Here is a 25,819-nt window from a genome sequence, read left to right as displayed (position 1 = left end):
ATACCTATATATAATCTTCTACTCTCGTGGAACGCATTCTTATCCGCCACCGCCACCTACGAAAGCTCTATGGATAATCGCTAGCGAGATCCTTAATCTAATATATAAAAATCTAGACCCGGACATCAAGCTAAGTAAGTGTTTCGCTATTTAGGAACTAGTTCTTTACTATTTACTAACTACTCATCACAGACTAATGACTGCGGAGTACACCGGAAATGCAGTGTAGAAGCACTTGAGGTATAATTTCCGCTCCAAAGATACATTCCGTACACAACGCATATTTTTGGGGCCAAGACCCACATTTAAGGTCGTATTCACTAGGGGATTAGGGCTCCAACAGGCGAGTTGTGGAGCCGATTGTGCCCTGAATCCTCGGGAGTTCGGATGCTCTTGATGAAGAAACCACAAGATCCGGTCTCCACCGGTTGCCTCAATAACTCAATGAATTCTATTTAATCCTTTGTCTGGTCAACCTATGGTGAATTCTGAAGCTAACCAATATAATGGCTTGGGTGGCGCCCGTTTTCCATGTAATCAATTGTTCATTACAAGCTTCTCACGTTTTGCTCAGGCCCTTTAATGACCGTGGGCCAGCTCTAACGCCAAGATCGACTAACGATCTAGTTCGCTACATCTACTCTAGGTCGTGGAACTAGTCGGTGGGTTTTCCGACACTTGTTTCATACTTTATGCTGCTTCAGTCTCTCGGTCAATTACCGCATCTACTAGATCACCATCGTATTCTCTTGCCCCAACGCATTTAGATCGTTTCATCTTTAATTTCCGCGCTTTAGTTTCCGCGAAATCCGAGAACGCATACCGTTCCCTGTTCAGGGTCTAGCTAATTGTCCCAATTGAGGAGAAGTTCAAGACTGAATGCGTGCGAAGGGAGTTGGTCTCTTACGCTAGTTGTCAAGCATAGTCCAGTCAACTTCTCAAGACCCTCCCACTTTTTCTTCTGTGGTGATGACGGAGTGAAGCCCATTCGATCTCTATATCTTTCATTCGTTCTTTACAACATGGCCAATTCTTTGGCTCTCATTCACTATATTCGGGCGCTTCTCTTCGTCTTTGCCCTTGAGCCGCTCCTTGTCACTGCTAGTTCTCATCACAAGGCAAGTGCTCATGAACACATTCATGCTCGCCGAAATGCTCTTGCTTCTCCTGCGTCTTCGCCCGGTACAGGGCTGCCAAAGGCCACTGGGTATGCTGAATCCCTCGTGGAGACAACTATGGAAGTAACTGGAACGACCCAACTGTTTAATATTTCTGATCTTACGATGTTTTCAACCGACTGTGCCAATGAGTTAGCTGCGACGCTGGAGTGCTCGAGTGGAATCAGAGCACAGAGCCTGGAGTACGGTCTTACAGAAAATGACCTCGATGAACTAGGCACATCCGGCTGCTCGGGCTCGATTGCGACAATTCGAGATTCCGTCATTTCAAATTGTGCTAATGATATTTACACTGACGCCCCAGCGAATGCTACAGGTATGTCTACGGCACTGGTATCTCGGACGATATCTATAATGTCGAGGGGGTGTCAGCCAAACCCATTGCCATCGTTGACTCATTCTTTCTCAACTACAATGTTACTTGCATGACCAATGGGTGAGGATTCTAGCCCTGCAAGTAATACGTATTGAAATGGGAACGGCTCGATGGCTGTCTGGCGATGCAGACTGGACAACACACACACACACACACACTGCCTGTCTGGTGTAGAGGATGCTGGATGAGGCCGTACTGATACCCTGTTGCGGCCGTGCGGGATAATCTTAATACTGTATTATAGATAGAAGAAATTGGGTGAATCCTAAATGAATTAGGTAGATAACTTATCTCCCTCTAAGTGTGTCTAGAGATATACTATACACTGCAGATATTAAATTATGCCTAAGGCTATATATAGGCTTATTATGTTACTAATTCTCTTACTATATATTACCTCTCCCTACAAAATTAACCGTCCTGTGATTAAGCGCAGTTAATTTAGAATGCCTAAGCTACTTTAATAAAAGTAAAGAAAGATAGGACTAGAATACCTATTCCCTATCGCCGCGGATATTATATCTCTTTCTTATTATTATTATCCTCCGGAGGTATAACTTCTGGATTAGGGGGGACTAATATATAGCCCTAATACCTTATAGTAGAAGAAGGAATCTTTCCCGAATACTAACTTCTCCGCCTTAATTATATCTCTAAATAATTAGGCGTATATTTATTATGCCTTCCTCCTCTATAAAATAATATAGGCGGTTACTATAGCTTTATTCGGTCCGAGAGAGAATATCTAACTTAGCTAATATATTAGGGTCTATCTAGTGGCTATAACTAACTAAGTATTTAGAGATTAAACCTTCCCCGCGGAATCGTGGCGCTATAAGGAATATATATTATAGATAGCTATATATATTATTTATAAGCCTTAATAGAGTTCTTAGAGCTTATATAAGGTCTTAGTGTGCCGTAGATACTTCTTTTTATATATTAGACTCTAGAGTATCTAGAGTTAAGTGATTATCTCTAATATATATAAATTATAGTAAAATATTTCTTTGCCTCTTAGTTACGGGGCCTATTAATATATAGGGGATATTAGGTAAACTAACTCGGATATTACTAATTATATAGATCTTCTTTACTTAGTTAGTACTATATCGCTTAATATCTTTTAGGGTCTAAAGCTAATTATTAATTTTTTATATAAAGCTATCTATAATATTTATCCTATCCTATATAAGAGCTTATCACTTCTGAATATAGCGATATATATTAGGTAAAATCTTAATATAGTTCTGTTTATCTTTATTATTTAATATTAGACTACCCTATAGGATTATACTACCTCGTTTAGTCTATACTAGGTTATTTAGATTTATATTAATATACCTAAAATAAGTCTATTCCTTAGGTATAGTACTCTTTATATAATATAGGAAGGAGATCAGTCGGTAAGCGTAATCTGGCTAAAAGAAAATATAGTATATATAGTACGCTAGATCCTAATAGATAAGCTATTAAATAATACTATACTATATATTCCTTAACTACCTAAGGCGAGGCTTATCTATATAAGGTAGATAGTAATAATTATATATATCTATCTCCTTATATATAAGAGTAAGAAGGCTACCTAAGTAATATCTATTAAAGTCCTCCTTTAACTAGCTAAATAACTACGGAATAACTATACTCCCTTACTCTTATATTTATAACTTTAATATAATAGATATAGGCGTCGTAGGGTCGGGAGTAAGAGATACCCTATAGTAGAGGCTTTCGAAGAATAACTAGGTTACCCTATAATAGTCGGCAATAATAGGAGGATTAGCCTAATACTTAAAGCGATAGAAATCTAACTATAACTTATCGATATCTAATAGAAATTATGTCCGGTTCTCCTTTACTATAATATCTTAGTCCTTAGTATATTAGTAAATAAAATTAATTTATACCGTTAGTGCCGCGTAGTTCTTATTAGTATTATATATATTAAATAATTTAAATACTCTCTTTATATAAGATAGATAAATTATATCCTTAGTAAAGGTTAAATCTAGCTCCGGAAGGGATAGCTTTCTAATATATCTAAATACTACTAACTTTTATCTATTTATAGCGTCCGTAAGAAGGGCCAGAGTCTTATTTATAGCTACTCTTTAGGCGGTATAATTATATTTAGTAGTCTCCTTTCTTTTTTATAAGGGGTTTTATTCCTTATTATTTTCTAATAAGTAATTATTAGGAAGTAACTAAGCTATAAAAAGATTAGAGACTATATTAGATAAGTCACTAATAGATATTAGGTTAGCTATATATTCCTTATCTAACTTTTTAAGCTATATCGCTATATCCTATATATTATTAGGTATAATACTCTTAGGATTATAGTTATCTATCGCTTTAGTATCGGTATCGGCCTTATCCTCTATCTTAACTATAATAATAGAAATAAACTATCCTAAAAGAGTAATCTAGCCTCCCGGTTCGATAGTGAGTAAATCTTAGCTAAAGCCTACTTTATAATAATACCTATCTTAGTCTCAGTTATAGTCTATACTAAATAAGATCCTCTTATCTAAGGGCTAAGGTATACTTCCGGAGGAGGGCCTTTAAAAGATCCCCTTAGTTAACTCCTTTAGTATTTTGGATACCTCTGCTTAGCGATAATAAGCGAGAGAGAACTTTATTATTAATAGCGAGGCGGACGTAATCGTAGCTAAGGCCGGTAGTAATAAACCTACTCGCTAGCTCTATTATTAAATAAGTAATTAAGTAACTAAAGAAGGTATTCGCTTACTATTCTCCCTATACTTCGATAGCTTTTAGCTTATTTATAATAAGATATTACTTATTCTAAGTGTGTCGTGCTTATATCCTCTGGCCTTTAGACTACCTTCTCTGGAACTCCTAATACTCTTCTGAGTCTCTCTATAGTTCTTCCTTATTAACGTACTAATATAGTAAATTAATAGCACGCTCCGTATAACTATAGTTTATAAGTAGCCTATCGAATAGTTAAGATACGAGCTCGTACGCCTAAAGCTACTTATAGCTTCGAAGAAGCTAGAGGGTATTCTTAATACTATTAATAGGCTATCTATATACCTTAATATCTCTTAGGAGGTTATTATTATCTATATCGATTAAAATTTGTATACGAAGGTATACGGAGGTATATAAGGGTATAGTAAGGGGTTAGAAAGAGAGATTTTATAAAGTGAGATTTTTAAAGTGAAGTTTAAGGTTTTTAGCATTTTATATTCTAATACTTTATAGGGGATTTACTGTATAGTCTTTTTAAACTAATAATAAAATTATAATATATTGGAATATAGACCAATGCTACATAGAAAGATCTATTCTTATATTCAACATATAAGATCAGCATTGCATTGATCACGTGACCAATTTGGGGCTTTCTATCAAAATGATATTTTGACCACTTCTGATTCTGGTCCGCGGCCCTCTCCCAAATGATAGCCAGGACCATTTTCCTTCAGAGGTAAATGGTCCGCCTTCAGGCATGAATAGTCTGTTCCTTCGGAGGTGCCTTCGGGCATATCTTGCCTGCGGACTTCGACCATAGTCTTCGAACCTCGGTGAACAGACTTCGACCCTCGGTCCCCTTAAGGATAGGCGGACCACTTTCCCTGGCATGCATAGCTTAATACTGCGGGGAAGCTTTCGGGGTGGCTGAAACCATCGATCCTTAATATTATTCTTTTGGCTTTTCTTCGGTTCCCTTCTTTGCCACCTTTAGTATGTTGCTGCCTAGTATTTGTATGACATTCTAGACATCATTTCTAGGCTATTCTAGCCTATAAATATGTCCTTCTTTTTCTAGCAGAAAGAATGAAGTCAGTTCTACTTTCCTAAAGTCATTTTCCACTTTCCAAAAGTCATCTCTACCTTCTTCCTTTGATCCTTAGGACTGTGGTTCTGCCTTCGTTTAGGCTATATCTGCTTATAGTCTATCCTATGACCTTTGACCTTCTACCTTTGTCTAGCACCGACTGACCCAGCCGGACTAAGGTTGATCCTACGGACTTAAGGGGCCACGATCTGCTTCGTGGTAGCTTTCCCCTTATATCCCAACATAATAAATAAAGGAAAATCGTAGTAATAAGCGTTTAATTAATAATAACTAATAATAAGTATCCTTCCCCTCCTTATTATAATAGGAGAGCTATCCCTTAGCGATATAAATAAGTGTAAGGTATAAGGTATTTTAGTATCTTAGGCGAAGGATCTTTTCGGCCAAAAAAGTATCTCGCAGTATCGGTAAAATAATCGTTTAAATAGTAGGATAAAAGAGTTATTATACTACTCTTAGTCGACTAATTAGTCTTCGCTTCCGAAGGTTGCCAATCTATATAATATCCTATATCCTATCAGAATCTCCTATTCTACGAGGGTAGAATTTTTTAAGTCTGTCGCTATTAATTATATCCGTATTCTTATCTCCGATATAGTATAGGATAGTACTATTAAGTTCCCTAATAGAGTAAGATCTATTTTCTTTAATAGACTTAATCTAATATAGTCTAAGCTATTAAAAGCGGAGCTTCTGAATAGATATTATATCTAAAAACCTTTAACTATTATATAGTAAGATATAGTTATCTTTCTTAAGGGGAGTATTATAAGTGCGATAGTGAGTATTAAAGTATTCTATATTATTCTCCTTAAGGCGATTTATTCGTAGGATAGCTTCCTTAATATCCTTCTCTTATCTTTTAATCTATTATATATATATTATAATAAGACTTTGTCTATCCTAGATAGTCTCCTATAGTAGTATACTCTATATAGATATCTTTAGTTTAATTAATAAGACTATATATACCCTAATTAGGAAATAGTATAGGCTAATTCTAATAGTAATATTAATAGTTACTTAGTCTACTATTAATATAATATAGAAATAAGGTCTCTATTAATTTATTTAGGTAGAAGTGTCTCCTATTAGATATCTATTAGTTATCTTAGAGAGTGCGTCCTTTAATATTCTTATAGAACGCTTAACCGGGCTATTTGAGCTAAGATAATATATTAAAATAGTGACCTTCTTAATATTATAGTCTTTAAGGAATTTTAGTGTCTTACTATAATTTTTAGGTCTATTATCTATAATAATCTCTCTTAGATACCTATAGCGGCAGATAATATCTTTATAGATAAAACTCTAGATTACTTTAGAATCTACGCTAATAAGGACTTATACTTCTACTTAGCCACTAACTAACTCTCGCCCTTAGATAATAGATTTAAAGCTATCCTTATTTAGTATATAGATAATTTTAATAAATTACTTATTAAATAGTCTTAGGTTCTTTAGGGTAATAGCGGGCTTATATATTTATATTAGGTCTTATACTTAGTATTTAATATAGGTTCTAATAAATATAGCGGTATCTTTAAATATTCGTAGCTAATAGTATTAGTGCTTTAATAATATATAAGTGGCTTCTTAACCTTTATAAGATAAATCTATATATATACTATATAGTGTATTTTATTAGTTTTCCTTATTATTAAGAATATATTATAAGATCTCTATTCTTCCCTTCTATTAATAGAAGAGGTGGCTATCTTAGTAAACGAACTTTATATAATATTTCTTAAAGTGGTAAAATTAACTACAAGATATTTCTAGCGGTCTTCTTAGTGTAATTAGGTACCGCGCGATATCTTATAATTTAGTTAAATAACCCTCTTTAAGAGGCAGGACTATAGCGTTAGCGATAAGATTATTATCCTTATCCTCGTTATTATTCTTATCTATTATAATAGTAGTATACACTAGGAAATAGCTCGCCTATAAGTAGGATATTTCTATATTAATAAAGTTATTAATATTAACCTCCTACTATTATTATCTAATTTCTTTTTTAGTAGTAAGACACCTTAAAAGCCTATTTACCGCGCTATTCTTCCTCCCTAATATATACTTAATATCGAAGTTAAAGAGTTAGATCTATACTATTTACTAAATTATTAGTATACTAAGTAAGTCGGCCATAAGGTAATTTAGTTAGGACACTAATATTTTTATATCTATTTCTAATATAAAGTAAATATTATATAGCTAATATCGGAAGTTCTTTAATATTATTAATATAGCGCGATATTCTAGTTTGCCTATATCGTAAGTAAGCTATATCTCTGTCTATATATCTAATTTATATCGCGCGGGTTTCCTAATACTATCTTATTTTTATATTAGGATAGCGCCCTAACCCTTCCTAGATATATTTATCGCGATAATAATTACTAAAGGCTTAAAGTTATAGTTAATAGATAATATAGTAGGGAATATAGAGAGCACTTCTTTAACTTAATCGAAAGCGGATTACTACTTCGCCCCTTATTAGAATAGGGTATTCTTCTTTAAGTAGGCGTATAGGCTATCTATAATAATCTAAAACTTAGCCACTAAAATATAGAAATAAATAGCTAATCTAATAAAAGAGCGTAATTTATCTTTAGTTAATAGGGTTAGCTAATTAATAAGCTTTACTACCTTACTCTCTATAACGCGGCGCCTATTAATATCGCAGACCTAGCTAATAACTTTAATACCTAATATAGCGAATTAAGATTTTTTCGCTAAGATAGTAGCACTAGCTAGCTTAAGAAAATATAAAGTCTTATTAAGATTTTAGAGGTACTTAAGGATAAACCTACGTATTCTTAGTGTGGGAGATCCAGTGGGAGATCTAATGGGAGATCAAGTCTTTTATCCTTCGATGAATAAAAGAATATTTCCCTAATAGGAAACCTTAGGGTATGATATGATGATTGAAGAAGAATTATTTTTCTTGTAGAGAATTGCGGACATATTTATATCCAATCAACAATATTCTAGGCCTATATTGGACTTGCATTGTTTTAAGTCTAGGCCTGTCTTGCTTTGAAATCAATCATAGTCTAGGCATCATTTTTAGTTGTCAAGGCATCATTAATAGTCTAGACCTATTGTCAAGGCATCATTAATAGTCTAGACCTATGTCAAGGTATCATCAATAGTCTAGACCTATATCAAGGCATCATTAATAGTCTATCCATAGAACACCTTTTAATAGACCTATTATAATTAGGTGGCTTTTCGTATTTACCTGACCAATTATAAAGATCATAGTCTTCTTGGATGACTAAAGGTAATACTGACAGTCCTTGATAATGCTGACAAAGGTAATGCTGACAGTCCTTGAATATGCTGACACTTAGTAATACGAACTTATTATTATATTAGGACCGCGGCCCTTTAACTATAATATTATCCAGAAATAACCTAGTAATAATACTAAAAATTAAATATAAGATCTATAATATTACTCTTTAGAATTATAGCACTAAATTAGCCGCGCCTTATAAGATAGTGGTCTATTATAGAAGGCCTAATAAGGTTTAAATAGTAGTAAGGTCCCTATTTTCTTCTGCGAGGGTAATCTAATTATATCCGGAATAGAGGTTAACTAAAGAGGCTAATATAAGTCCTATAAATTCTTTAGCGAACTTATCGATATTTAGGGGTATATTTATATCTCGCTTTATAACCTTATTAATTAGTATCGTAGTATTAATTAACCGATACTTACTTACGCCTTTCTTCTTTATTAGGAACTATAGGTTTCTATATAGACTATTATATAGCTTAAGGATACTTTTTTATAGTCTTTCTTAGAGTATCTTATTAATAATAGGCGTAAGAGTATAGGGAATCTTAAAGCTAGGATATTACTAAGCTTTATAGGGTATAGTCTTAATATATTAGGCTAGTATAACTTCTTTATAAATATAACTTATATATTCCTAAGACTATATAAGTACCCTTTCTCTCTTAAATAATAGCTTATATAATAATAGTCTCTCTTTAGAGAGAAAAGCTATACTAATAAGTAGTGCTTCCTCTCTCTTAAGCGTAAGCCTAGCCCCTCTTATAATAGTTACTATATAAGGTTATAATAAGTTATCGAATTCGGAGGAAGTATTAGCGGCGCGGTACTTTATATAGTACTTTTCGAGATAAATTCTTTATTAATTAGGGTTATTAGCGAGAATTAACTTATTAGAATTAGATAAATTAATTAGGTATATCTTATCTGCCTTCCTCTTATAAAGGGTATTAACTTATACGCGGTAGGTAATATAATTCCTTAATTAAAGGGTATTAAATAATCTTATCTTAGGGAATCCTAGCTCTAATATAATAAAGTCCGAAAAGGATATATAGTACTTAACTTTATTAAAATAGGTAATATTAGCTATAGTCTTCTAGCGATAATAAGGATCCGTTAGATATTAGATCTATAAGGCACTAAGATAAGAAGAGATCTTTTTAGCCAAAAATATATCTATCCTATAATTTAACTCCTCTATATAATTTTTTTTTCTCTTATCGCTATATTTTTATTATTTCTTCTTTAGTAATTATTATATTTATAATATTCGATAGTACTATTAAGTAAATAGTCTTAGTAGACTTAGCCGCTAGGATAGAGATAGGTATTAAGGTAGCTATTAAATACTTACTTAGGCTTTTAAACTAAAAGTCTTATATTCTTTAGGCTAGAGTTAGTCTTTATAGAAGGATTCTTTATTCCGTAGATAATATACTTTAAAGCTAACACACTTCCTTTTATCTTAGCTCGATATTATATAGATAACCCTCCTATTACCTTTCTTAGAGATTTATAGTAATACGTCTTTCGCCTATATCCTACTAAGTAGGAGATCGTTCGTATAACTATCCCTAACTATAATATATAACTTAGTTATAATATTATTAATATTAATTAGCAGATTCTTAATATAAGCACTAACTACGAACTTACCGCTATTAATAGGAACAAGCTTTAGCCTTAGCTTTAGCTATATCTACGCCTATATAGATTAGGCGATATCTCTGCGGATAATATTAACTAACGAACTAATATCGATATATATCTTAACTACTTATCCGCTAATAGAAACTATTATAAATAGGAGGTCTCTAAAGTATTTATAAGGAGAAGATATAGGCGAGATATGTATTATCTAGGTATTTTAGTAGCTTACTTTCGCGGCTAGATCTTTTATATTAATAGGACTACCTATCTCCCGATAATACTTAGTAATATTTCTTATAATTTAGTTAATCTTACCTTTTACTTCCTGTTGGGATATAAGGGGAAAGCTACCACGAAGCAGATCGTGGCCCCTTAAGTCCGTGGGATCAACCTCAGTCCGGCTGGGTCAGTCGGTGCCAGACAAAGGTAGAAGGTCAAAGGTCGTAGGATAGACCATAAGCAGATATAGCCTAAACGAAGGCAGAACCACAGTCCTGAGGATTAAAGGAAGAAGGTAGAGATGACTTTTGGAAAGTGGAAAATGACTTCAGGAAAGTAGAACTGACTTCATTCTTTCTGCTAGAAAAGAAGGACATATTTATAGGCTAGAATAGCCTAGAAATGATGTCTAGAATATTATACAAATACTAGGCAGCAACATAATAAAGGTGGCAAAGAAGGGAACCGAAGAAAAGCCAAAAGAATAATGTCAAGGATCGATGGTTTCAGCCACCCCGAAAGCTTCCCCGCAGTATCAAGCTATGCATACCGGGGAAAGTGGTCCGCCTATCCTTAAGGGGACCGAGGGTCGAAGTCTGTTCACCGAGGTCCGAAGACTATGGTCGAAGTCCGCAGGCAAGATATGCCCGAAGGCACCTCCGAAGGAACGGACCATTCATGCCTGAAGGCGGACTATTTACCTCTGAAGGAAAATGGTCCTGGCTATCATTTGGGAGAGGGCCTCGGACCAGAATCAGAAGTGGTCAAAATATCATTTTGATAGAAGGAAAAATCTGGTCACATGATTAATATCATTTTGATAGAAGGCCCCAAATTGGTCACGTGATCAATGCAATGCTGGTCTTATATGTTGAATATAAGAATAGATCTTTCTATGTAGCATTGGTCTATATTCCAATACTTCCTTTAAGAGAGAGATATCTACGAAGTTCGACTAAATATATATTTACGAGAGTACCTTATTAATATACTAATTAATAATATCTATACTAATATCTTTACCTATTTTAGCGCGTATCTTTAGAGTAGACCTAGCGAGCTCACTAATCGTAAGGGTGATCTCGGTTTCCTATATCTTTTATATTATAATATCTAAAAGCTAAGATCTTCGCTATATAATATCTAAGTTAATAAGGCCATAAACTCTTCTCGGAACCTAGCTATATAGCGGAGTAACTTCTTACTAAGGCTATATAATTTAAGTCTCTTTAGGCTATCTATCTTATATTATATTATTATTATTAGTATTAGTAATATATAGTTAGAATCTATTAGTCTAGGAGTTTCTTATTCTAGTAATATTATGGTCTCTGCGGCGCTTTATAGGACGACCTTTAATAACGTTAATAGTACCGAATAGGATAATTACTTCCTTATCCTCGCTTTCCTTAAGCTTCTCCTATATAGGCGCGGTACTAAGAAGCATAATAATAATAATAGAGTAAACAGATATATTTAGGTTCGTAAGATAAGTGGGAGCAAGAAGAGTAACATAAGCGATATTACTACTTAGCTATACGAATACTCTATATAACTCCTATTTCTTTTAGTTATTATATTACGCTTAGAAGGCTTCTTAGTTTAATTATCCTAGGATCACGCGTAGTCTCGGGCCTAGTTATTTAATAGTGCCTAAAATTATCTAATTCCTATTCGAAGGGTTTCTTCTATTAGGCTCGTACTAAATATTATTTCTTATATTTTAGCTAGCCTATAGCTTAAGAGTAAGTGCCTCTATCTATAATTATATTTCTCTGAGCTTCCTATCCTATTTATCTTAACGCTAGACCTAACTAGCGGTTAGTTAACGATTTTCCTAAGACTTTATAATAGTAGTAGGCAATTACTATAGGGGATAAAGTTATTAGTTACGCTTAGGGTTACTCAGAGAAGATTTAATAGTTAAAAGAATTCTCTAAATATCGGTTTCCTCTCTAATATATAACCTAATTACTATATATATCTCCGAATAAGTAATTAGTGTCCCTCTTAGTAACTACTTACAAGAATATCTTTTAATAATCTTCTCCTTAAGCTACTACAGAAGTCCTTAGATAAGGAGGCTGACTTTATTTATATTACTAACCTCGCCTTTTAAATAAATATAGTCAGAGATATTATCGAACTTATTAAGATATAAGCGGATATTATCCTATATTATTCGCTTAACCTATATAAGGGATTAAAGGTATATCTTTATATACCTTTACTACTCGCTATTATTATTATAGAAATACTCTAAGAAAGCTTCCTTAAAGATATCTTAGTCCTTTCTTAGCTAGGAGTCTTATCTCTTTACCTAAGACTTAGCGACCTTCGCGTAGTACTAAGGTAATATACCTATAATATCTTTATCGCTTTTAACGCTATATCTAAAATATATATCCTATAGCTTCTCTAGGAACTCAGAGATATTAGTCTTATTAAAGTATAGTGCTCCTAAGGGTCCTAAAGCTAGTAATACGGAGAAATAAGGCACTTAAACTATATAAGGATAAGGTATAGCCTATACCCTATTAGGCGGTTCGGCTTAGGATAATAGTGACTAATACTTATAATCTATATTATCTATATAATTATTACTACTTAGGGTTAATTCGGATCTTTTTAGTATAGATTTATAGTAATCTATAAAGGTTAGAATACCCTTAGGGTCTAATAGCTTAGGAACTATTATACCTTATATACTATACGCTATTACTTACTTATAGAAAAGAGATAGCTTTTTGGCCGAAAAGAAATACTAACTCTATACGCTTTACTTTTAATTATATCTCTTTAATAATTATTTTTTTCCTCCTTTTTTCTTATTAAGGCCGCTTCCTCTTCTTATAATTTATAATATAGAATTATTTATATTAATATTATCTATATAATAGAGTGCTATAGCTATCGGATACCCGGGTACCCCTACTTAGCTACCGTATTTAATTAGATAGGCTATATCTTTAGTAGTATCTAAAGCACCGCCGTATCTCCCGTATATTAGTCCGATAGTATTCCTCGTAGGAACTAGGTATATTTAGGAGAACACTATATCTCGGCTAGTTACTCTCGTTTGTCCGCACCGACTATATACCGTCGCAATCACTAGTAAATATAGTCTCCCGCTTAGGGTCTCAGATAGTCTTATAGCCTTCAGGGTCAAAGGCGATCTCTACCCTTTAGGTATATATTTCTTCGTATAGTGATATACCTTAATAAAAGAGCCTTCCCGGGGACGCCAATATAAAATAGGAACGGCTCGATAGCTATCTGGCGATACAGACTAGACAACACACACACACACACTGCCTGTCTGGTGTAGAGGATGCTGGATGAGGCCGTACTGATGCCCTATTGCGGCCGTGCGGGATAATCTTAATACTGTATTATGGGTAGAAGAAATTGGGTGAATCCTGAATGAATTAGGTAGATGACTTGTCTCCCTCTAAGTGTGACGCATGGTTCAGGGAGAGTTCGAGGAGAGGTCACATGTGGTGAGCTAGCCCCAAATGGGACACGGGGGAGAGGGTATTGTTTGTAGTTGTTCTCTTTCTCTTTCTCTCTTCCCTTTCTTTCTCCAGTTTAGAACTTTTCGAATAGCATACGACTTCTTTTGTACTAGCTTATAATATAGTTCTAAACTCGTCTTTTTCTCTTTCCCTCGCTTTTAGAGGCCTAGCAGCGTCGATATATTATTATCGATACAAGGCGGCTAAGGAAGACTAATTTATTAAGGATTATCGCGAAGACAGAGTTCCCCGGCCTAGGGGCTAAGCCTATTAAAAAGGGGGGTAATATAATATATAGTTTAGGGAGAGTTCGAGGAGAGGTTATATATAGTGAGCTAGCCCCGAATAGGACACAAGGGGGGGGGTATTATTTATAGTTATTCTCTTTCTCTTTCTCTCTTCCCTTTCTTTCTCTAGTTTAGAACTTTTCGAATAGCACACGACTTCTTTCGTACTGGCTTGTGACAAAGTGTGTCTGGAGATATACTATGCACTGCAGACATTAAATCATGCCTGAGGCCACACATAGGCTCATTATGTCACCAATTCTCCCACTACAGTATGGATATTGCCTAACCTTTGAACTAGAGCCAATCCTTCCACTTTTTGCTATACTTTGCGCACAAATGGAACTTCAAACGGCGCTGAAGTAGATGAATGTGGAGACTGCGGCCTCGGAATCATACGTATGCAATTGCAGAACCCTATGGGTTATATTGATGAGCTTGCCAGCCAATATTCTTCTTCTGCATCTTCGTGTGGTGTCACAGTGGCCCCGATTCCAACTCCAACGCCAGTGTTCATGAGCGATCAAAAGTGAGAATATGGATTTGTGTTAGCTGCGTTTTCCCAACTAACGTTCTTCTGTGATTATTCAGTACTATTATTGCCAATTATTCGAAAACACAGACATGCACTGGATCATATGTTCCAATTCCAACTGGTAGTACCTGCGATGATTTTGCTGAAAGCAACTCCGTGGCCACAGATCAGCTTTTGAGCGTCAATGGCTTGGCTGGCGGGTGTGCGAACTGGCCTGCGGATTTCACTGAGCTCTGTGTCCAGAACACATGCGAGCCATACTTTGTACAACAGAATGATACATCTCTGGGAGTTGCTTCTTCCTTCAACTTAACTCTGACTCAGCTCCTCTCCTGGAATTCGGCGATTGATCCCGTCTGTGCCAATTGGGATAACGAGAAGGGTCACATTATTTGTGTCAGCAACCCTGTCGGATATGTTGAAGCTGACATCGGCAGCACCACTACGGTGGATACAGCTGCTTCTGTTCCGACCAATATTGGCCCGGGGTCAAACACCAACTGTGCACAGTGGTTTAATGTCACCGAGGCAGATAGTAAGTGACGACTGCCTGTACTTCTCTTGAATCCTGCGCTGACATCTTTTAGCCAGTTGCGCACAGATATCAATGCAATTTGGCATCACACTAAGCGATTTCAACTTTTTGAATCCTGAAATCGATGCGAACTGCACAAATCTCTGGCTAGGTGAATATCGACTCCTTCGCCACTGAGCAACCCTAAGCAGGACACGACTAACCGTTATTGCAGACTCCTCCTACTGTGTACAGGCTGTGGGTGACATTTCCACTTATTCTGGATACGGCGGAACGACAACAACTAGCATGGCCACATTCACTGCAGACCCCTCAATGACTTGGGATAGTCTTCCTTCAGCCACGAAACCTTCATATAAGAATATTACCACGACGACCGCTTCCTATCCCTTAGCTAGTGGCTCGTTGACGGGTGCTTCGAAATGTTCGAGAACGACTTTGGGCCTATTCCCTGCTACCAGGCAGCGTCTTTGTTTGGCGTTGACACAACCAATTGGGTGCGCTGGAACCCGAGTGTTCTTAATGGGCAGAACTATACCATGACAGGATGCAAACTCACAAATGAGACTGAGTACTGTGGCTCATTCTACAACCAGTCGTGTGAGTAATGTGTTCAAGAGCCCATGCAGAATATTGCTGCCCAGCAGGAGCTAACTTTGAAACTACCATACAGCTGTTCCCGCCACCACCTTGCCATACGTACCCGCTCCGATTAATTCGACCGCCAATGCTACAACTGAGTGCTATGACTGGTATGACACTGAAGATGGTGAGCTAGACTTTCATCCAACCAAACCGTTATATCAAACGCAAACTAAGTTTTCGTGTTCTCAGGCGACACTTGTGACTTTATTTGCCGTGCCAACAATAATACCGGTTTCTGCTCTCTATGAGTGGAACCCTGCAGTCGGTGCGTGTATTATCATTTCGATCTGTTATAACAGATTTCTCATCAGAATTTCTAGGTCCCGATTGCACCAACCTATGGATTCAGGCTTCGGTTAGTTGATTGTTATCCGTGAAAGGTTTGCGACTGCTAATTTAATCTACTAGTATTGTGTCCAAGGGCCTGGATGGGAAGATGTGGCCTACAACCAAACTTCCAGCGTTACCTCTACAACAGCCACTGGTGGTGCCCCAGGGCCTACACAGACCGGAATAGTCTCAGGCTGTGAAGAGTGGTACGTTGTCAAGGCAAATGACACATGCCCGGGCATTGCAAAGGAGTATTCCATCTCTCAGGCCCAATTCTACGCCTGGAATCCAGCAATTGGAGGTATGTTCTACGATTTCACGAGAGAGGCAACCAAGGAAAATAGACTAATCAATATGCTCATACAGAGGATTGCACTGATCTTGAAATTGATGATGCCTATTGTGTGAAGGCCCCGACGACCATCAGCACAACAACAACTTTTTCAGTCGCCAGCCAGACATCCACCGGGACAAGCATCACTCCACCAGGTCCTACACAGGCAGATATCCCATCAAACTGCGATGCATATGCCTTAGCCCAGACCGATGATGGGTGCCAAACATTCGCCGACCGCAACAAAATCACACTTGCGAATCTATGTCAGTTCTAGTCCAGGATACACGGTTTAGATAGCCGCTAACTTCATAATTTGTTGCAGACAAGTGGAATCCTGCCCTCAACAATGCCTGTGAGAAGTGAGTCTCCCCCTTCCGCTAATCTTTGCTCCACCTCTTCAAGTTGTCACTGATCATTTTCTTCCGCACAAAGCTTTTGGGCAAAGGAGGCCTACTGTATTGGTGTCTCGTCTTAGTTTCTGGTCAAATGGGGTTCTATAATCTCATTCATAGGATCACCTGAGTGTGATATGGCGAAAGTTCTACTCGGGAGAGCTTTCAGTCAGGCCTAGCCTATATAATATGGTAATCGGTCATATATAGTACGCTTCAGGGAAAGGTCGAAAAGGAAGAGACATCTTAGTGTTCTATTTCCTGGAAAATCTAATTGGTGTCGAAATGAGAATCGCATGATCCCGTCGATCCACATCGCCGCTCGAAATTAAAAACAAAAGCCTAGAATGAGAACAGCTGAAATACAATATCATCAACCTTCAAACATTCCCAAAAGGCAACCGGTGATATTCTGGTTCGTCCCTTCTTAATTATCGGTCAATTTGACTGTGAGGGATTGACCGGTATGTTCAGAAGCCACTTGCTTCCACAGGTCCAAAACCCTTTCCTCGGGCTGGAATCCGAGACGGTCAGACCATGTTGCGCATATCTCGCCTTCGGTGGAATATCTGAACCGATGATGGGCTCTTCCCGATTCTGTATCCATACGCAGGTCCTCCAATTTGGGCATACACAATGCTGCCCGGCCCACAGCCATATATAGCTCATTGAAGAGACCTGGCACACTGACTTCTCGGAAGGGCCCGCTGCTGCGATCTTCGAGTGGTGTTCTCACGTAATCCGGCCATTCATCATGTGGATCTGAATCCATGGACTCATATTGATCGTCCTCATCGCGATCAGAACGGTCAACAAAGAGCCATTCCCCGGACGGGGTTGTGGGTATGTAATCAATGCTAATGGTTTTCAGATCAGGCCATGATGGCGGGTTATCGTTTGATTCCGGTGGCCAGAAAAGCTCATTTCCAAATGTCATTCCGTCGATACTGAGTGTCTCTAATTGCTGAGAGAACTCATGTAGTTTCAAGCTGAGAGGATCCACGCCTTCGTCTGTGATCTCATCTGGGGAGAAGTTGTGATTCATAGGTGGCCCATAATTAAAATGAAAGTGTAAATTCTTTATGCTGGGCGGTAAAAGGTGAAAATGAGCAGCCAATTCTAAACACACCATTAGTAAACTGGGAGAATGAACATGCTATGCAGTGAAGAATAGATTATTTAGCTGTAGATAGAACATACCGTCGCGGTTGCGTTTTCTTAGACCCTTATCGCGTTTGCAAGTGTCATTCAACAGCAACTTCAGTGTATGGAGGTTAGGAAATCTCGAGACCAGACGCGCGCACGAAACCGCCTCGATTTGTCGTCTGTCAGCTAAAGCCTCTATTTTGAGATTATGCACAATGCTGATTGGTGCTGTCTGGCTCTCGAATGCATTAAGTCGAAGGTAGTTTCTCTCAAATCTGCGGTTCAAAATATCTGCAGTCCGCTCGCCACGGGCGGCCTTTATTCGCCTCAGTCTATTTGGAGTAGCAACCAGATCACTAGGGGACTGAACTTTGATGGAGAGCGAGATACCTTGCGATGGTCTCCATTTCGCAACGATTTGAAGGACTGAGCGGATTGCTTCGGAGAAGATCTGATTATTGCGCTCATGCTCAGATTCTGTCTCGAAATGAGCTCTGGCAGCTTCATCATAAGGCTCGAGCTCCACGATCAATTCGATATCCCGAATATATGATTGGCGTCGTGGATCCGTTGTCAATCTTTCAAATACGTCTAGATTCAACGGGGTTCCTGTCTTGACTTGGATTTTCGCCCAGCTTCGCTCCTCGATAATAGGCTGCCAGTCGCGATTCACTGAAGCATATTGAGCCAATCCGAGCTTGGTGTCTATACGAGTCAATGGGTTTTCGAGGAGTGACACAATACGGCCAGTTATCTCTGGGGGAAGTGGCCACGCCATTTTCCGTGAGTTGCTAGGAATCAGAAGATAAACCTTGGAACCTTGGAACTTGGAAGTTGAGATGATGTGGGGTCGGGCGGGGATATAATAATAGGGCCTTCTTATTACGGGGAAACGGTTACGTTACCTAACTTTTTCTGCCGTACGGACCCGTATTAGTCCGCACGGCTACCATATATCTACTCCTTCGTACACTTACTGAATGGAACACACTTTCCCACCTCCAGAATCTCAATAGCCTATATAAGAAGTAGTTCGTTCGCTTTCGTACGCGTATTACTTAGATTTTGGATAGTATTAGTGTGTAAGGTTTCTATTTTTAGGCTATTAAATAAATTACTAGGGATTTATAAATAAATACTATATACTAAATAAAATAGACTAAATCCTATAACTAAATATTTATATACTCGCGTAGCAAAAAATACTTAATATAAATAAAGATCCTAAGCTTTTATAAGCTTATTTATTAGATACTCAGTAAGTATCTATCTAAGAATTCTATTTAAATTTTCTATCTTTCTATTTATATAAGGGTAATAGGGAGTTATTATCCTATATTAGGTCTTTAGTAATTTTATAAAGTAATATATAGCTTTAGCTAGGATATTAAGGCTATTATTAGAGATTAGTTCCTTTAGTACACTATAATATATAAAGATCTTTTTAAAAAGAAAATATCCGATAGCTTCTTTAGTAATATCTATTATAGCTTATATAACTAGCTAACTAATAATATAATTAATTATAGTAATTATCTAATAGTTACTATTTAGTATAGTAGGTAGCTATCCGATTAGATTTATTCCCTAATATTTAAATAGCTAAAGTCTTATAGATATAATTAGTTATAAAGCTTCGCGTTCGAGGCTCTTCTATAATTCTTATAAGACTTAATAATTCGGATAAGTTCGCGTAACTTCTTCGATATTATAGTGTATCCCTAGCCACTACGCTCGTAGGCGAATAACTTTATTTAAGCCTAAGTAACTAAGATAGCTAAACTCCTAATATAAGTATTTATTGGAATATAGACCAATGCTACATAGAAAGATCTATTCTTATGTTCAACATATAAGATCAGCATTGCAGTGATCACGTGACCAATTTGGGGCCTTCTATCAAAATGATATTAATCACGTGACCAGATTTTCCTTCTATCAAAATGATATTTTGACCACTTCTGATTCTGGTCCGCGGCCCTCCCCCGAACGATAGGCGGGACCATTTTCCTTCAGAGTGTCATAAGCCAGTACGAAAGAAGTCGTGTGCTATTCGAAAAGTTCTAAACTGGAGAAAGAAAGGGAAGAGAGAAAGAGAAAGAGAATAACTATAAATAATACCCTCCCCCTATATCCTATTTAGGACTAGCTCACTATATATAACCTCTCCTCGAACTCTCCCTAAACTATACGTTATATTACCCCCTTTTTAATAGGCCTAACCCTTAGGCCAGGGAACTCTGTCTTCGCGATAATCCTTAATAAATTAGTCTTCCTTAGCCGCCTTTAGCTATACTAATAGTCTTAAAGGCGGTCCTAGACGGTTAGGATAACGTTCGTAGAACGCCTTTAATTTTAAGGGTATATTCTTAAAATCTTTAGTAGGATACTATTTATCGTCCTTAATACTAATTTATATCGCTTTATACTATAGCTTACGATAATAAAGGCGAATATCTATAATTTTATTAACTTCCTACTCCGGTTAGTTATCGACCTTAATTAGCGTAGCTAGATCTATAATTTAACCGGATAACGGTTTTGTCTTAGCCACTCGACGAAGCTTATTAGGTAATGTTGGGATATAAGGGGAAAGCTACCACGAAGCAGATCGTGGCCCCTTAAGTCCGTGGGATCAACCTTAGTCCGGCTGGGTCAGTCAGTGCCAGACAAAGGTGGAAGGTCAAAGGTCGTAGGATAGACTATAAGCAGATATAGCCTAAACGAAGGCAGAACCACAGTCCTGAGGATCAAAGGAAGAAGGTAGAGATGACTTTGGAAAGTGGACAATGACTTAAGGAAAGTAGAACTGACTTGATTCTATCTGCTAGACAAGAAGGACGTATTTAAAGGCTAGGATAGCCTAGAAATGACGTCTAGAATAACATACAAATGACGTACAAACACTAGGCAGCAACATAATGAAGGTGGCAAAGAAGGGAACCGAAGAGAAGCGAAAAGAATGATGTCAAGGATCGACGGTCTAAGCCACCCCAAAAGCACCCCCGCAGGATCAGGTTATGCATGCCTAAAGGTGGACCATTTTACCTCTAAGGGAAAGTGGTCCGCCTATCCTTAAGGGGACCGAGGGTCGAAGTCTGTTCACCGGGGTACGAAGACCATAGTCGAAGTCCGCGGGCAAGGCATGCCTGAAGGCACCCCCGAAGGAACGGACCATTCATACCTGAAGGCGGACCATTTACCCCTAAAGGAAAATGGTCCCGCCTATCGTTCGGGGGAGGGCCGCGGACCAGAATCAGAAGTGGTCAAAACATCATTTTGATAGAAGAAAAATCTGGTCACGTGATCAATGCAATCTGGTCTTATATGTTGAATATAAGGATAGATCTTTCTATGTAGCATTGGTCTATATTCCAATAGGTAAGAATACTAAATAAACTTATATCGAAGGTAATAATTTAAGTCGATAGGTATTTTTTCCTTTACGCCAATATAATATAGACCGTTAGCTTAGTTAGCGAGCTTCTGGCTTAGGCGACTAATCTTTTAGTTCTATATTATAATAAATACGGAATTACTAATATTAAAATCTTTTTTATAGCGGTATTTATTTACCTACTATCTTTATTATACTTATATATATTCGATTTTATCCTTCGCTTCTTTTAAATACTTTTTATTTAGTAAGCCCACTTCTCTATGTCCTTAGTAGATAGTGTTAAGTTAACTCGCGTAGATAGGATACGCTAATTAAATAAAATATATAGCTTATATTTATACTTAATAAAAAAAGGCGATCTTTTTATTAAGTCCTACTATAAAGTAGTAGCCATAAAGTTATTTATTACGATCTATTCTGACTAATTATCCTAATAATAATTTATATGTAGCCTAAGTCGCTAGGCTATCTATTAGTTCGTGACCTCGCTTTAGCTATCTATCTATAGGTAGTTAATAGTTAAGAGCTTTAGTTTAATTCTTAGGATTTAGTAGAACTTAGTCTAAAATTCAGAAATAAACTATAGGCCTTAATCTAAAATAATTAAGTCTGGCGGGCTAATCTATCGATAGATATTTATAATATATAGATATATTATCTCTTAGGCGGAGATTATCTTATAATATAGAAGAGATACTAAGTATTTTATAAGCCGGTTTATTACTAAAAAAATTATATTATAGCTATTTTTATCTTTAGAGAATAAGCGAAAGTCTATTATAATATACTATTACGAATAATTAGGCGTAGGAAGTAGCTTAAAGAGGCTAAGAGCGCGGTCTCTCTATACTTTTATCTATTTATATATTAGGTAATTATCTCTATAGCGAGTAATATTAGTAGCCTATTTAGGCTAATAAAATCTTACTTTAACTAAGGTCTTTATCTTCTTTTACCTTAGATAGGCTATTAATAATTATTAGTGAATTTTATTAAGAAGCTATAGGCCCATAGGCCCTAAAATCTTTATTATTAGGAATTACTAGCTAACTATTATATAATAATAGTCTATCCTTATTTATTTAGTATTTATCTAGGTCTGTGCTAGCTAGCTTATAATATTCTTTAATTAAGCTATACTTTTAGTTCGTAAGAATTACTTATAGTATAATATTAGTAGGGTAGATTAACCTTATAAGACTAATTATTATAAACTTAACTAAAAAGAGATTATCTATATCCTTAGGATATACTCCCCTTTTCTAAGTATAATTAGGGGAGAAAAGTTTCTCCTTAGTTTATATCACTAATAAGACTTTTCTGAGAGAGTATATCTATAATAATATTCCGCTTACCGATAAAATAATAGATTAAGAAATAGAATCTAGATAGAAACTCCCTTTAGTAAGCTTACTAAGAGTTTAATTTCTTTATTATTATAAAGTACTATAGAGACTAATAATCTATAAAGATATTAAATTAGTCGCTTTACTATAATTCTTTTAGTTCTAGCCGGAACTCCTTTAGGGTAAGTATAATCGCTAATATTTTATAGTTATAGGTATTATACTAAGTCTCTTTAGCCTTTATAGTCTTTAAAAAGAAAGCGATAGGGTACTAAATCTTATTCGCTCTAAGCTAGGATAATATAGCTCCTATATAGCCACTAAAGGCGTCTATCTTAAGTTTAACTAATATCTTAGGATTATAATATATAAGAATTAGAGTAGTCGTTAACTATCGCTTAAGCTCCTAAAATACCTCTTTATACTTCGCTATCTAAAAAAATAGTATATCCTTTATTATTAGGTAATAGAGAGGCTTAGAAATCCGATTATACTTATTAATAAAATAATAATAAAAGTTATAGAAACTAAGAAAAGACTAAATCCCTCAAACTATTATTAGTTATTCCTATTTACGGATTATAGTAGTTATCTTTATATTTATAGAGATTCTCTTAGTGCTTATAATAAAACTAAAGAAATAAATAAATTACTTATAAAAATTATATTTCCCCAAGCTCACTTATAATTTAGCCTCCTATAGCTATTAAAGGACCTTCTAAATATATTAGATATATTTCTTATAGGTCTTACTATAAATTAAAATATTATTTATAAATATAATAGCGAACTTATCTAGATATTCGCTTAGGGTTATATTAATAAACTATTAAAATATTATTAGTCTATTTATTATACTAAAAGGTATTATCTTATACTTAAATAATCCGTATCGCGTTCGGAAGGTAATTAGATCCTTAGAGTCCGGATATATATAGATTTAGTGGAAATCTTAGCGGATATTAAGCTTTGTAAAGAACTTCGCCTTACCTAACCGCTATAAGATCTTATTAATTAAAGATAAGGGATAGCGATCCTTTTTAGTTAGAGTATTAAGCTTTTAGTAATCTATATATACGCGAAGGCCGCTATTAGGCTTCTATACTATTAGAATTAGAGATATAAAAGAAGTATCGCTAAGCTTAATAAACCCCTAAGCGAGGTTCTTTATAATATACTCTTATATTACCTAGAGCTTAACTTTAGATTACTTATATAGTAAGTAATATCTGGGGCTAATACCTTCCTTAAGTAAGATTTAGTAATTAGTAGATCCTTAATAAGGCGATAAGATATCTAAGTCTATCTTAAAGAATATATTAGCGAAGTTATAATACTTAATAGAGATTACCTACTTAGTCTTAGTATCCTTATACTATCTTATATCTCGCTTTTCCTTTAATATCTAGTTAATCTTATAGAGATTTATTATAAAGGCCTTATTTCTCTTATTCTTTAATTATTAATAGAACCTAATCGCCCCTATAATTATAATCTAGGCTAATAGCTATATAGGATTTAGCTTCCCTAGGCTACTTAATAAGGGTTATTATTATAGTTATCCCCTTTAATATATAGTCTATTTTATTTAGGGCTTTAGCTTAGTCTTAACTTTCGGTCCTCTAGGAACCTTAGGTTAACTAAGGGTATAAGAAATTATATTCTAATAAGAGATTATAATAATCTATATCCTTTTGGTGCTTTTAGTTAATAATTAGCCACTATAAAATAGTCTAAGATATTAGCGTTAGTATCTAACTTATTACCTTATCTTATAAGCTTAGTTCACTAAGCTAGATTAAATATTACTTAGTGTAGTCCGGGAGAACCTAATATTCTTTAAATTACCTTTATCCGAGAATAATATTATACTAACTAAGATTAGTAACTAATATCGGAATCTATCACTATATACGCCTATTAATAATTAATATAAGTTTAAGGGTATAAGTAATTATAGGACTTAGATAGCTATCGTAAGCCTAAGTCTTATAGGCCTAAGATAATTATAATATTAGTAGGCAGAGTACTTTCGTAAGTTATATCGCTAAAGATTTATTAATAAAAATAAATTTATTTACCTTAGTATTACTAAGGGCTAAGATTAAGAAAGAATATCTATTTTAAGCTACCTAAGCTATAAAATTAAGGCTTTTATCTATATTAATAAGATCCTTTAAACTTAATATATTTAGTAATAACTTCTTATTACCTAGGAAAGAGACTTCTCCTAGGTCTAGGCTTTTCCTTATTAGACTTTATCGCGAAGCTACTTTATCTCTTATAAATTCTTATTAGCTATCTTAATAGCGATAATAGTAGACTTAGGCTTCTTTAGATATTTATAGCTTAGATAGCTAGATTTATAGTAATAAAAATACTTACCTTTCTTTATAAGAGTAATATATTCTAAGGTTATTAGTAAGGTAGTCCTAGCTCCCTAACGCGAGAGAGTTATAAAAATTAATATTATAGAGGACTTTACACTAATAATAATAATAATTATATATATATAGCTTCGCGAGTTTTATTACTAAGTAATTAGTCTACTAATAATCTAATACTTCTTAATAAATTAGTTAAAGTTAACCTTCTTCTTTATTATATAAATTATTATCTAATTCTATAGAAGCTATAGGAGCTTTTAGTAAAGATTATATTTATATAATTTTATTAGCTAGTCGGATTCCTTAGCGAGATATATAAACTTAGCTAGGAAATTAGTAAAATCTTATTAGGGGTTTATATTTAATATAAGGTACTAATTGTAGGTAACCTATTTATAATTA

General features: G+C 35.4%; 3 protein-coding genes across 3 annotated transcripts; 2 read left to right on the top strand and 1 right to left on the bottom strand.

Annotated features, from left to right (window-relative positions):
* Positions 1 to 1,022: 1,022 nt before the first annotated feature.
* N7477_003551 (uncharacterized protein) lies at positions 1,023 to 1,572 on the top strand (the record flags this gene model as incomplete). Its single annotated transcript, XM_056965214.1, has 2 exons — positions 1,023 to 1,494; positions 1,541 to 1,572. 2 exons carry the CDS (start codon positions 1,023 to 1,025, stop codon positions 1,570 to 1,572), a joined length of 504 nt encoding a protein of 167 aa, XP_056825167.1.
* Positions 1,573 to 14,783: 13,211 nt separating this feature from the next.
* Positions 14,784 to 17,221, top strand: N7477_003550 (LysM peptidoglycan-binding domain-containing protein; the record flags this gene model as incomplete). Its single annotated transcript, XM_056965213.1, has 11 exons — positions 14,784 to 14,893; positions 14,956 to 15,434; positions 15,487 to 15,585; positions 15,649 to 15,846; positions 15,900 to 16,034; positions 16,108 to 16,344; positions 16,400 to 16,434; positions 16,488 to 16,710; positions 16,776 to 17,009; positions 17,069 to 17,105; positions 17,179 to 17,221. 11 exons carry the CDS (start codon positions 14,784 to 14,786, stop codon positions 17,219 to 17,221), a joined length of 1,830 nt encoding a protein of 609 aa, XP_056825166.1.
* Positions 17,222 to 17,565: 344 nt separating this feature from the next.
* On the bottom strand, positions 17,566 to 19,062 carry N7477_003549 (uncharacterized protein; the record flags this gene model as incomplete). Its single annotated transcript, XM_056965212.1, has 2 exons — positions 17,566 to 18,257; positions 18,339 to 19,062. 2 exons carry the CDS (start codon positions 19,060 to 19,062, stop codon positions 17,566 to 17,568), a joined length of 1,416 nt encoding a protein of 471 aa, XP_056825165.1.
* Positions 19,063 to 25,819: the final 6,757 nt, after the last annotated feature.

The sequence above is a fragment of the Penicillium maclennaniae genome (assembly GCF_028827695.1).
Source record: "Penicillium maclennaniae strain IBT 15551 chromosome Unknown utg000003l:1.0-5670915.0:1.0-5674809.0, whole genome shotgun sequence".
Taxonomy (NCBI): domain Eukaryota; kingdom Fungi; phylum Ascomycota; class Eurotiomycetes; order Eurotiales; family Aspergillaceae; genus Penicillium; species Penicillium maclennaniae.
Note: the sequence above shows the minus strand (reverse complement) of the source record. Positions and strands in the feature narration are given on the sequence as shown.